Below are 14,513 nucleotides of genomic sequence, written 5' to 3' on the forward strand. Positions count from 1 at the left end.
TAAAATTGGCAATTTTTAAAATACTTTTTCTAAAGAATGCTATTTCCATACAAGGGGATGTATAGAACACAGAACGGCTGCCTGTATCCAAATTCAATGTAATATGTTATACAAAATGAATTAAGTGAGTTTTATTTAGCAGCAAGTATGAAAAAGGATAAATTGTTTTAATAGGAATAAGAATCCAGACTTTACGAAAAACAGCAGAAATTCAAATTCCATCTCTGACAACCTGTGCACTTAAGTTCCCTGGGCCTACCCAATTATCTGTCAAATAAAGAAGTTGAACTAGGATTCAGGGGTGAGGAACCTGCAGCCTCACATGGCCTGCTAGGCCCTTGGCCTTTTAACTGAGTCCAAGTTTTATAAAACAAATCCTTTTATTAAGGGCAGCAAGTTCCCCACCCCTGGACAAGATAGTCTAAAGTTCCTTCCAAATCAAGATATCTGATCCTATAAACATTCTTGTTTAACATAAAATATCAGCAATCAGATTTTAGCAAGATTTTTCTGTAGGTCCATACAGCTATAACCCAAATGGCAAACTGACATAAATAGCAACGTTGGAACCTCAATCTAGGGTACAGGGTAGAGGAACAGAACTCATCAAATATATTATCTCCAAAGTCCCTTCAAGGTCTGAGATTCTATGACTCTATATAAAATGTTACATAGTGAAGTGTAAAGAACATTACATTTTGGGGTCAGGAAACCCAGGTTCAAGACCTCCCTCTACAACGCAGAGCCGTGTGACCATGAACAGATCATTTCCCCTCTCTCAGCTTCACTTTCTCATCTGTGAAATGAGGCTAATACTTCTTTTAACTAGCTACTTCATGAGGGTCACACCTCAGACATAATGTTTTAATGTGAACTAATAATAAGCACCTTGTTATGTACTAGGCCAGGGGAAGGGAACCTGTGGTCTTAAGGTCATATGTGGCCCTTCAAGTCCTCCAATGCAGCCCTTTGACTAAATCCAAACTTCACAGAACAAATTCCCTTAATAAAAGGATTTGTTGTGTTAAACTTAGACTCAGTCAAAGGACTGTACCCAAGTACCTAGAAGGCCACTTGCAGACTCCAGGCCACAGGCTGTCCACCCCTGCACTAGGCAATCAAGAAATTAGGTTAAGCAGTCACAGAAGCTGCCTTCTGTCCTTTGGGGGTTTGTAATTATTTTTCCATAAGAGTTCCAAATACTTGATTTTCTCAGTTTGTATTTTGTGAGACAGGGCCAGATGTTACAGACCCTTTTACTATATGACACACTATACAAAGCACTTTGTAAAACTTAAGAGTACTATATAAATGATAATCGTTATCATTATTTATAGCTCATTTGGTATTAACAAAAAATATAAGGGTAAAATATAAAGCTTTAAAATTCTGAAACTACCTTAGGAAGAAGTTAAAACAAGAATACAGTATTTTTAGACCTCATGATGGTTAATTATGAAAAACTGGATAAAATACAAAAGTAAACTGCCCATTGATAAACTATTACATGGACTCCCAAGATTAAATATCAGGACTTCCACTAGGACTTATAAGAGTTTTATTTCAATCCATTAATGAAATACAAAATGATAAAAGTAAATAAAGTGTCCTAGACTAATCAAGCAAAGAAAATAGAAGAAAAGGACTTTAAAATAGCATGAGGCAAAATTCTATTACCACGGCATTCATTTCCCATTCGGATGTTGATGCAGTCCACCAGCATGTGAATCTTATCTTCTACATTCTGCCTGGTCTGGTCATCATAATAGATTAGCTGGCCATCTGACCACAGATCAAACCAGTTTTTTTTCCACCTCTTCAAAATCGTGCCTGAAACAGGAAGATGTTGCTTTGAATCAAAATAGAACATCAGCTTGTTCTCATAATATTGTAATATAAACAAAAGAAATTACCCCATTTGGCTCTTTGGGTAAGGCTACTAAGAAACTTTCACTAAGCAATCAAAAAATAAAATAAAATAGGGCACAGTAAAATAAAATTTTGCAGTCCACTGCACTATTTTAGACAAAATATACACCAAAGTGTGGTCCATCCACTGTAGAATAAGAAAATAAGCAAAGAATATTAAATGCTGATTTGAGCTAAAGAAACCTCCCATTCACTTCCCTATACTCAACAATATGGGGATTCTCAATATGCTGGCTCAGCCCCCTTAAAAGACTAAATTTTAGGTCTTAGTCCTAAAGAAATTTCTTATGATATTTGTCCCTGAAACAGCACTACCCCTACTTCAAAACATTTTCATTTACTTGCTGACTACCTGACAGACACATCTTGAAGACGAAGAGCAGCACTCAACCTGGAACCAGAAGATCTGGATTCAAGTCCTGCCTGGTAAGCTCTAGGTCCACGAGCGGGCAGGTAACTTCAAATGTGCTTGTGTCTTCACTGGGGTGAGATCTGAAATGATTTATCTGCCCTCTGTCACAGGGGGCTCAGCAGACAGTCCCCAGAAAACCTAAATACCCTATATAAATTGTCTGTTATTCCTAATTATTATGATGCATAACAGGCCTGGGCCTCAGGCTTAATAGAAAGAAGGATGGGACAGTCTAATTATGTGACTTAGTGTTTAAAGGAAGCCTAGAATTCAACTAGTCTCACCCTCTAATTTTACAGAAAAGAGAAGTGATATTAGAAAGTCAGATGTTAAAAAAGTTAAAAAAAAAAAAAAGAAGGTATTCTTTTCACCACAAAACAAAGTAGTGGAAAATATTCATAAGGGAACTATTTTTTTCATAGAGTAATAAGAAAGCAAATATGAGGATTGGAAGGGTGGGAATTTATAATTCAAAATTTTATAAAAGTGAATGTTGAAAACTAAAAAAGAATTAATTTAAATTTTTAAAAAAGAATACAGATATCCTAAGAATTGCATCCTATACTTTGTTCAAAGTGTTGCAGAACAAACATTATGTGGTCTAGTCCCATTTTCAAGTAGGTCAATTTAAGCAACCCTAGCTAATCCAGTCTCTTCTGAGTTAATACTTTAGCTCAATTCAGAAGTGGACATGTATTAAAAGGTAAATTTATGTCTCTGAATAACAGTACTTGTTACATGTAGTCTTGTGGGTGGATATAATAAATATTTCTTAAGTGCCTTCTATGTAGTAGGCATTGTGCTAAGCACTGGGTATACTAATTCTTAAAAAGACAGCCTCTACCTTCAAGGAGCTTAAAAATCTAATGGAGGAAGACAATATATAAAAGAAAGCTGAAAGCTGTCCCTCCTTCACTGCCCCCCAGCCCCAGGATATCATGATGTTGATGATGATGATGATGGAGTCCAAACCAAGCAGAGCAGCTGATGGCAAATTAAGATACTGCAGTGATCTTAAGACCTCTATAAAGGGAGGCTCTGGGAGGAATTTTCTGGTTCAGCCTACGATGACAGGGGCAAAAACACCTGAAGGTACAGATGAGCTGTGAGTACCAAAGCTGAAGCAATCTCCATGATGATGAGCATAAACCAAGGAGAAGAGCTCATGGCAAATACATAGTCTCATAAAGGGTTTACTGATGAGGGGGAGGGGCATTTTACTTGGGACTATAGGCTGAGAAATAAGTAGCCAAACCATGAAAGATAAAACTAAAACTGTCTTTCAATCTTCTTTAAGTGAGAAATCAGATTTGTTCAATAAGATTCTTTGGGGGCTAAGATTTAGAGTAGAATAGAGGTTCTATGGAACCATTATTAGAATCCATTATTCAATTCAACAAACATTAAATGCCTACTATGTGCAAAGCACTGGGCTAAAGCTCCAGGGAAAATAACAAGGCTTTAAATAAGATCTGGTCCCTGTCCTTTATGGAGCTTCCAGGTTAAGTCTTTGTCACTACGTCTGATACTTGGGCATATAGTTTAAGCAATGCCCACATCCAAACTGGGCCAGTTCTTTACACAAGCTATGAACTAGCTTTCTGAGGAAAAGGAACAAACGAGACTCAAAGACTTATACGGCCTGCCCATAATCAAGAGGTGTTGAACTAAAATTCAACCCAGATATATTTACTCCAAATTCAATGCTGGGATGTTGTTGGGGTTTTTCCCCCAATATACCATGAGCTATGACCTCAAGAAAAATTAAGAACCTGTTCATATAATTCTATATCTACTTGAAAAAGTCTGTTTCATAACACAGAACTATTCTAGAATTTAAGAAGGTATAAAAATAGATTAAACCCATCACTCACTTTGTCGAAGCAGCCAACCACTCTTCACAAATGCCATCTCTTCACCTTAGAGAGAAAAAAGGATCAGAAATCTTGCAATCTAGACATATGAATGACTAGATATACCTTTAGTTTTATCAAAATTACAAACAAACTAAAAGGGTCAGGTTGAGAAAAAAAAACATTTTCAATTTAATTTAACAAGTATTTATTTAATAAATAACTGCTACATGCTGGACACTGTGTTCCTTCCCTTCAAGTGCTAGCTCGTCTTACTTTGGTTATAATGAAGCCCAGGAGAGAGACCAGGGCTAGATACATAAAACTGGGAGTCACCTACGTAAAAAGCAATAATTAAACCCATGAGTGTTGATGAGGTAACCAAATAAATAGAACATGGGATTATAGTTTACTTCTACCACCATTGGTCACTAATTCTTAGACTTTACCAACTAACAGGTGATGGAAAACCTGAGCAAAGGATTCCAGAATCAACAACTAACTAGATTCCCCGCTTTCCTTAATGTCTGTTTTTTTCTTTAAAAATGCAACCAATCTAGCCCTGCTCAGTTACTAATATAATTTATCCTCAACACTACAACACAGAAGTAGCAAGCAACCAATTTTTCAATTGTACTAAAGCACACAGCTTAAAGGGGCTGCTTAGTAATTTAAGCATAAAGGTGAAAGTGCATCCAGAAAGGAAATCTGGTGCCCTAATCCCCAATCCAGCTGTTCACACATTAGACACACACCTGTTTTCTGAAAGCTTCCTATTCTCCAGGATCCAGATACATAACTCCCAAATATGTATACAGTTAATGGCATCCAATTAAAGTCACATCTTATAACTGCTTGGGCTCTACCTGACAAAAGCAATCACTTCAGAACAAAAACTGCCACTCTATTCCTAGTGGTAGCATTTTAACAAGTGACTGGAAAGATGCCAGCTTCATTCTCTATCATTACCATGCAAACAGTCAAATGTTTTTAAACTGATAGAAATGCAAATTCAATGCAGCGTTGGAAAAATTAAAGTTGTACTCTCTGTGCCTTGTGGCTTAGCCACTAAAGATTTTTAAATTAACTTTAATCAGCAGTTTTTTGATAATATACACCCTAACAGGTGACTTTCTGTTTAACCAGGTTGGTTTTCTACAACTGAAGTTTCATAGACATAGGGATTAGAAAACATTTATTAGGTACCACTAAAATTGGATAATTTCAGTAATATCTGTGCTAAACTTACACTATACCACACAATAAAATGACAGATAATTTCAAATTTTCCTGGAGAATTACAAAAAAAAAATAATAATACCCTATTCATAAGTAAACTCCAAAGGTGGATGTATAAATATAAATGTTTCTTTACACATCTCAGGTAATTGTTATAGTCCAACCTGAAAAACAGGGAACAGACTGATTTTCTCAAGTTCCCCTTTTAAACCTATTAAAATGTTACTTCCAGTTCATTCCTCTTTACCTTCCTCCTGTTCGAAATAAAATCATAAGATAGAAGATAAAGAAAAGAGAGATTTGGATAGATTCCTTTTGCACCAACTTCTACAGAAGCTACAATAAGCATTTTGCCAGCTCCTTTTCCAAAGAGTCTTTCCTCCTGTTCTGTTTGGGATTATGATTTTGTTAACCTATACACTTCCTGTTTTCTGTGGCACAGTGGTAACACTAGTATACCTCTTCAGTTAACATTTAGGTATTATTTGACCAGCAACTACTGTAATAGCCAGACTTCATAAAACTAAAAAGAAAGCAGAAAAATAAACTAGTGTGAGTGAAGCAATGTTTCTTACTGCAATTCAGGCTCCAAAGTGCATTATGATCAGATGTGGTATTATGAAAAATGACTTCTTTTGCTTAAGGCTAGAATAAACTTAATAGCATGGTGCAGAAGAAGCTCAAGAATAATGAGGGGCTGACTCAAGCCCAATGCTGTCATACTGAATACCAAATATCACTGGAAGATGTCCTTAAAATAGGCTCCCTCAGGACAAGAAGGCGTAACTTCTACATAAAATATCTCAAAAAGAAATATTTTTCTTCCTCAGAGTCCAAGGAAAATTGTTTCTGCAGATTTTCAACACTGTATTTAATAACACTCTGCTATCCACTGTATTTTTCCAATTTCAAATTCCCCAAATCAGCTCTAAAATCCTAACCACTGCATTAAAAAAATGTAAAAAAATACATACCACAAATTGCATATGAAAATATGTCTATCCTCCTCTGAGTTAGAAGGGCTTTTCCATGCTAAAAACCCTCATTTTTGGAAATGACTTCTTTTCTCCTTTGGTTTATAACCAACCCATTTCCTCTACAAAGTGGTAGTTATAGTATACAATTTTAAAAGCTATCTTGAAATTTGCATATTATCTTGAAAACTCTAGGTTTATTATGATAAAAGTAAAGCAGTAATCTCAAGTGAAACTGATTACACAGAAACACAAATTAGTTAAAAACCCTGGATTGTATATTTGCTTTGTACATTAAATAAGCCTCACATAACGGTAACAGAAAAACATTAAATGGAACTCTCCAAGTCATATTTTGCAGCTATCTGCTTCAGTAAAGAGAATTCTACCTGAAAAGGGTAGAATACAAATACATAAAGATAATTAAAACCTAAGGTTGGTGAGGAATAAAATTAATGAATTATGAATGTTAATGAGATCTTATTGGTTAATTCTGGTTCCATATACTAATCCCCCTCACAAAAAAAGCCTTTTCCTTCTTAGTTACCTCTTGTTTTCTTTCTTACTGACCCATGTATGAGTCTGCAACTTCATAATTGGCCAGCCCACTCTTGTCTGGATTGGACATTAAATTCAAGGTTTCTTTTCAACAGATTCATTTTGGCAAGACTGTTGCTAGGTATATCTCTCAACCTTATTAAATCTGCTTCCCAAACCCTTAGCTCCAGATGGACAGTGGCCCCTGGATAAGAAAAAAATTGTGAAAAACAATATTTGGAAGGTTTTGTAATTGGGGAAATGGTTAGATTTAACTTCTGGAGGGGAATTTGGGGAAGAGAAAAACTTCAGCAGAGGAAAGGAAAAAAAAAAATGACCCCAGGAGAAATAAAAGGATCCAGCGAGGAAAGAACAAAAATGAAGTTGATAGGGCATGAAAAAGTAAGTTAGGTCTGGCTGTAATAAAGCAAGATGGTACTGATTAGGTGAAAGTTCTCTTGAGAAATGGACAGAGAAACTATTAGCAAGAACCACAAAACACTGAGGCCAGTATTTCCAGCAGCCGTGAACAATAAGGAAACATCTGCAGTGACCTATATAGAATGCAAAACCTCTGCCTTTCTATCTTAGCTAAATCAAAGTTATTTACAACAGAAGTATAGGCTAATCTCCTTCCTAGAAGAGAAGGTAAAGGGAGCTCAAAAAATACCACTCTACAATCCAAGTTATCAAGAAGAATGAAATGTCCCTTTGGGAAACAAAAGAAAGATAAGTAACAGTTAATTAGTTCTTGCCAAAAAAAGGGGGGGGGGGGTGAGAATTGGCCTCTGAAATGGAAGTAACTACTTACTGTCCAATAAAGCTGTGGATAGCAAGGTAAAATCAGGTGAACTAGAAACAATCAAAAGAAAAACAAGTTCTAAGTGATGGTATGATTAATGCTAAGGGGACACCTGACACAGCGATTAGTGAACTAATAAATAAAGGGTTCTGCCACTTTTTCAAGGTATGTATCCAGGATATGCTACATAGAACCTCACAAGATTTTTCAAACCAGGTAACTACTACCAACTTCTGGTGACTCACATGTACACAAATTATAAGATCTCTGAAGACCACTGAAAGCTTATGAAGGCCTGGGCAAAAAAAATGAAGACCTAAGAAGCACAGATGGAACTTTCATCACTGTTGCCAAGAGAAAGCAAGGTAGAGTTGAAAAGTGAACAGCTAGCTGAAGAAGTTGGTAAATGAAAATGAGATGTGGCACTCTGTATTAAAGCTCAAAATAAAGTAATGACAAGTTCCTGTCCAAAATCTAGAAAGGACTGGTAAGAATAACATGTGTCCAGTCTTGCAAATCTAATCAAAAGGATTTTAAATTGAAGAGAAGAAATAAAAACTGTCAACATATGTATCATACAATAGCTATTAGAGAAGAAAGATACCAGTACATACATAATCTCTCTGTCTCTCTATCTCTGTCTCTGTCTCTCTCTCCCCCCCTCCTGAATGGTGAAATCTACACACAAATGCCCAAAGCACAGGAACGACTGTGATTTGATAGAATGAGATGAGAAACAAAACTAACCTATAACCCCGGGAAGACAAATATTATTCAAGAGAAACAAAATAGATAAAAGGGATAATGAAGGATAGCAAACATTGGAAGAAACAATTAAATAACGCTGTCACTGAAGTACACAACAAAACACTCAATAAACGAACCTGGCGTGGGACGTGATCTACATTGTACCAAACAAATGATCAAGTTAACTGCCATTTCATCTTAGAATCTGGACATGTTGTATGACATGCTAAGATTTCAGTAGATTTCAAAGTTTTAAAATTTAAGATTTCTGTTTTTAAATGTGCTGTCATATTAATAAATACATTGATACTCTGGTCAGAACCAAAGAACTATTTTTAAAAATATGGTAACAGAGGACATAAGTTGCCTCAAGATCACTAGAAGTAAAACAAACATCACATAATGCTATCTATATTTGAAATTTTTTTTCTTTGGGCTTTGACACTCTAATTAGGCTTGCAGATGTTTCATCAAAGTCTTGATTATCAACACTTTTACTTTCTTGTCTCTTCAGACATCTCAGTATTACTCAATTATCCACAATGGATGTTAGCGTTAAAAATAAATAAGCCCCATGTGTAGTCATGAATTATTTCACAAAAAACTGCCAAGGCAGACTGACAAGCAACTAATTTATTAGTTTTGACCAATTTCTGACAGATCTTGGCACTGGCTGAAAACACACATGAAAGCAGACAGTTCTGCTGCGTTTGCTTATTCTATCACTACATCTTCTGGGGGAGACGAGGGGGTGGGAGGGGAGGGTGGAACTCAGGGTTTTAAAGAACTGAAGACTGACCACCACTGGTCTAGTTACCATAGCAGATGTAGTGTTTCTTCTGGCTGTCGTTGCAGTTAATCTGCTTTAGCCTAGTTAGGCTACGCCTGCTGATTTATTAGATTCAGACTGGAATCTAAATCAATCTGATATCTTCTTCATTGGGTATTAATATAAGAAGGGTCTAATGCAGGAGTATTTAACCTGGATCCCCAAGGGGTTTAAGGATAGATATCGAAGGTCTAAGGTTATCTGTAAACTTGAATGGCAAATACATTTGTTGCTTTGTTTTCATTAACCTCTAATTGAAATTGAGCATTTCCTCCAAATTTTTTTGAAAATATTACAAGAAGGGATCAATAGGCTTCACCAGACCGCCAAAGGAATACAGGACACAAAAAATGGTGAAGAACAAAAAAGTCTATTATATCAAGGTTGAATCAGAAAGAAATGAGGTAAGACTTCAGAAAATGAATGCAAGGAGAATCACAAAAGAATAAAACTAAGGAAGGTCTTCAGAAATCAAGTGGTTTAACTCTGATTTCACAAAGGGGAAACTGAGGCATGAAAGGGTGTGAGTCCTTTTATTTGTACAAGACTTGTCCAAGATCATATGGCCAGTCAGTGGGACTGGGAAGCTAGATAGTCTGACTTTCAGGGTTCTGTCCATTATACCATGCTACCTCTTAGAAACTAGAAATTTATATATCTTACTAATGTAAGATATATCTTACATTATCTAGATTATCACAGTTCAGGATTCCTTAAAAGAAAACGTGCCTGTACTATTAAATACCTACCCTCCTCGAATGAGTATTAATTTTACACACTTGTACAGGAGGAAAGGAACTTCCCCCTCAAAAGAATGAAAAGGGACTAAGGCAGGATTGTGAACAAACCAACCCGTAAAACACCCTCCCTTTTCCTTTCCTTACATATTTTTAGGAAAACACATTGCAATAAATTTCTTCAAACTATATTCCAGTGTCTCAGAGATTTTAAATTAGGAAGGAGATTTTCCTTTGTTGCAATTTAAATTTATTTTTGCTTGTCTTCTTGGTGCAAATAAAATTCCCTAATACATCATCCCTTTCGCATAGTTGAACCTCTACTCAGCCCTTCCCTTCTTTAGTCTGTATTTTTAGAGGCCATATTCTAGATGCTTAATCATTTTTTATCCTCTTCTCTTGGATCTTCTCCATGTTCCTCATGAAATGCTTCAGTATGAAAGCCAAAGGTGAACACAGTAGTCTAATAAAGTTCTGAATAAACCTGAGCACAGAAGATTATCTTATGACTCAGACATCATAATATAATCCTTATTCACCTTTTTTTAAGCTACATCCCCTATTTCAAAAATGAATGGTTCTTTTGTCAATAATGCTGAGATTATTTACTTCCAGCCTAAGAAACACAGCACTTGGAATGTGGATTCACATCTCACCTCAAATAGATTAATAGCTAATTATGAGACTTGAAACAAGTCACAGAATTTCTCTGACCCTCGGTTTCCTGATAAACGAAATGAAAATAATAGCATCTTCCTCACAGGACTGTCATGAGAATGAAGCACTATCATGCATGTAAAGTACAATATTAAAAGAAGCCATTAGTAATCTCTTAAATGAAGCATTAGGTAATCTTACTTGCCACCACTGAAGAACTGAGTGAAACAAGCTTCCTCCATAAATCTATCAGTTCTTATTTTCTCACACTCAACAACACATAAAATAAGAGCAGGGTTGCTACCTTTTTGTTCTTGGCAAGAATCATAATCTCCAGTACTGCTTGTATGGACCTGGTTGACTGTGTAGAAGCACTGGATACTAGCACCCATCCTTCTGTCTGAAATTTATTTCCTATCAATCTCCATATGAGCCCAACCTGCTTATTTGGAATGTTTCCACTACTAGTTCCTCCTTCTATTGGTGCGCCCTAGGAAGCAGGCAAGGTGAGCCTCACTCTGCTTTAATGGCCTCTCCTTCCTGCATGTTCCTTCCTAGCAAGTGGCACAGAACTCTTCAACACTGAGCTCAGCCAGTCTTCTACTGAGGTTCACAGTATTAACACGTACCTCTCTACAGTGGCTAATCTGGCCTTGGTTCTTTGTTTATATAGGATCCTGCAATTTATCTTCCTTATATAAACCTAACTAGACTCCTGGTCCAGGATCCTATTCTCAGCTTTGTAAGTCTGGGTTTAGGGCTAACAAAAGGATGATTTTAAGCTATTTTTATTTTTTCCTTGTCCTCTTCTTTATAAATATCTTAATAATAACTGTATACTTTTTGCCAGTGTACTGCTGCGAAACATGATGGGAAAACTTTTACTGGGAAATAAGGACATCCACAATACACTGAGAACCTTTGGGTATACATGCATTTTTAGGCTCAAAAAGCAAGAAAAGCATAAACAAGACAAAGCAGTGAGGACTGCGTGCATGCGTGCGTGCGTGTGTGTATGTGTAAAATTACTTTGTATCAAACCAAAATGTTAATGGTGACCTAAGCGCTCATTCCTGGACAAGCTGAAGATTTGAATTGGAAAATAAGATTTCATTTTACCCATGAGGAAAAGCGAGGCTCATGGATGTGACTTGCCCAAGGTCACACAGGAAAGAGTATAAGAAATCTGAACCTAAGCCAAATGATTTCCAATCTACCTATACCAATTTTCTTTTATTTGACAATGGTAAGAAAATAATTTGTCTGACAGAAAATTCAGTCAAAGTGTAACTACAAGCAACCAAAGGAATCACAGTAAGTTTTTTTATTATATTTCCTTCCCTGTATACAACTCTCTCTCACCTGCACAACTCACCATCATCTTCTAGTCTGTATAAAGCACACTAAAAGAATCAGGGACAGCAAGTTAGTTCTGAGGTATAGAGGCCTACAGATTATGTTAGTATGAACTTAAGGAATACAACAGAATCTAAAAATGAGAATCTCTCACACACTCCAAACCTACCAAAGGCCTAAAACATCCAAAACTGAGCAAATCAAAGTATCCAAAAAACATGGCAGTTTGCATATCAAGTTACTGTATTTTATTCCACATAATCCTATAAATTCCTCTGCCTGTTCAGAATCAGTAGCTCATGAAATAGTGTGAGACATCATATTAGCCTGCAATATTATGAACAAATTACTGACTTCTGACAACTCCATCATTAATAGGTTTAAAAATAGGTTTAAAAAGTATGCATTTACTTCACACACATTGTAAAGAAAAAGAGAATGGAAGAGCTGTAATGCAATGTAATAATGCTAAGTATAGGAGTAAAAAAATGTTCCATACAAATTTTAAAATTTCATTAGCACTATTGTGTGTACCCAACTAAAAGAACCTTTTAATGGACAAGATTTTTCAAGGGCATACTGAAAAGAGCACTAAATATGGAACAAAAGACTGGGATAAGAGTCACAGAATATTTTCGAGTTGCAAAGGGTCATGGAGGCCCCATGCCTCTACATCTCGTCTAAGCAATCATCCATTCTTTCCCTGGGGTTTTGATCGACTCCAATGAAGGGGAAGCCATTCTGTTTCTGAATTCTCTAATCATTTGGAAGGTCTTTCCTACATCCAGCCTAAATTTGCTTTTTTAATACCCTTTCTATTATTTCCCATGTTTAGCATCAAAACTTTGTTAAAATAGGTAAGACTTTGGTTATACAATTATTTACACAATTACCTATATTGTGTTTTTATGGCCTTTGGACAAAATAAAACCAAGGCTTTCAAGTCCTTCATTTTGCCTCTCCAAAGAGGGGCTAACAGCCATTCTTCCATTCAGCTAGAATTTCTTTCTCTTCTGGGTTGTTGTTGAGTTGGGTTTTTTTTTTAAATAGAAAGACTGTAAAGATTGATATGATTCAGTTCCTTCCATTTGAAGTACAATCTTGTTAACAATTAGAGAGACTGTGTGATTCTCGTTACCTTCTGTCCTTTTTTCTATTACTTTGCCACCCTCACTGTAAGAACTGAAGAGGTCTACAAAAGATTGAGAGTCATTTCATATTCTTCTCTGTTTCATGGGTTAACTTGCCCAAAACCTTCAGGACCAAATGGCCAGCCTACAGTGATAAATCTTTCTATTCTTAGCCGAACTGGCCACTGGAGAACAGACAGTCTGCCAGAACTTCCCTTGATGCCTTTCCAGCCATAGTAGAAATCTGCCAGTGCTTATACTATGATGAAATAGGCTTTAAAAACCCAGAATCATCTAACCATCTCAATGAGACATGGAATTACACTTTGTGGATATAACAGTCTCTGTGAAATAAATAATAAAGCCTGCAACTGCAGAGAAAACCTCATACTTCAGATGTGCAGAGCCTGGAGGTTGACGTTCCTGAGTTCAAACTCAGCCTCAGTCACTTACTAGCTATGCAGCCCTGGGCAAGTCACTTAACCCTGTTTGCCTCATCTTCCTCATCTGTAAAATGAACTGGAGAAGGAAATGGCAAACTTACTCCCAGTATCTGCCAAGAAAACCCCAAATGCCATCAACAAGAATCAGACATGACTGAAAAACCACTGAACAAGAAGTCTTTAAAAAAAAAAGTTCAAAACATACACCCAGCTACTCAAAATATTTTAAATAGCAACCTACACTTAATAGTAAATAATTTTAAGAGTCAAGCCCAAATGGCCTAAATACACTGCCTATTAAGTAGTGATCCAAAACTGACAATGCCATATTCAAAATATCTGGTGTCCCCCTAAATTTCCCACTGCATTTCAGTTCTAAATACTATTCTTTTGTTAGCATAAAGTAGAAGCAAAAAACCAAGTCATTCAAGTGTCATTGATTTTGACCATTTATGAAACTTCAAAGTCAAAAACAAAACTTCTCCAGAAAGCCAAATATTGGCAGGGACAGAGGTTGGTTAACCAGCAAAAAGAGAATAAGACTATCAGGCAAGTTCATCTGTCACTTCAGTTCTTTCTGAACTCCAACCATTTCAAACTTATCAAATCCCTCCACACCTTCTACAAAATGCAGACTGAGCTGAAAGCGAAGGGAGGGGGACAGAGAAAAGAAAATTCAGCATTTTGGGGGGAGAGGGGGAGATAAAGTGGATGGGAATATATCCTGCCTATTTCCCCAGCTAAAACAGGCAGCAGCACGTTCAACTAGGTCACTATTTTTAACAGCTGACTCCCCTGCTACTCAGTAGTTACATCATATTATCAACTGACATTTTATAGAACAATATTCTTAAATTCCTTTAGACAA

General features: G+C 36.4%; 1 protein-coding gene across 1 annotated transcript in view; it reads right to left on the reverse strand.

Annotated features, from left to right (window-relative positions):
- PLEKHB2 (pleckstrin homology domain containing B2) overlaps nucleotides 1-14,513 on the reverse strand; it is a 43,431-nt gene that overhangs the window by 16,747 nt on the left and 12,171 nt on the right. Inside the window, exons 2-3 of the mRNA XM_072613484.1 lie at nucleotides 4,216-4,260; nucleotides 1,678-1,830 (exon numbers count right to left, since the gene is read on the reverse strand). Of these exons, the coding sequence (XP_072469585.1) occupies nucleotides 1,678-1,830; nucleotides 4,216-4,252 (190 nt within the window). The 5' untranslated portion in view covers nucleotides 4,253-4,260. The remainder of the gene's footprint in view (nucleotides 1-1,677; nucleotides 1,831-4,215; nucleotides 4,261-14,513) is intronic.

This window comes from Notamacropus eugenii, chromosome 5 (genome assembly GCF_028372415.1).
Source record: "Notamacropus eugenii isolate mMacEug1 chromosome 5, mMacEug1.pri_v2, whole genome shotgun sequence".
NCBI classification, from domain to species: domain Eukaryota; kingdom Metazoa; phylum Chordata; class Mammalia; order Diprotodontia; family Macropodidae; genus Notamacropus; species Notamacropus eugenii.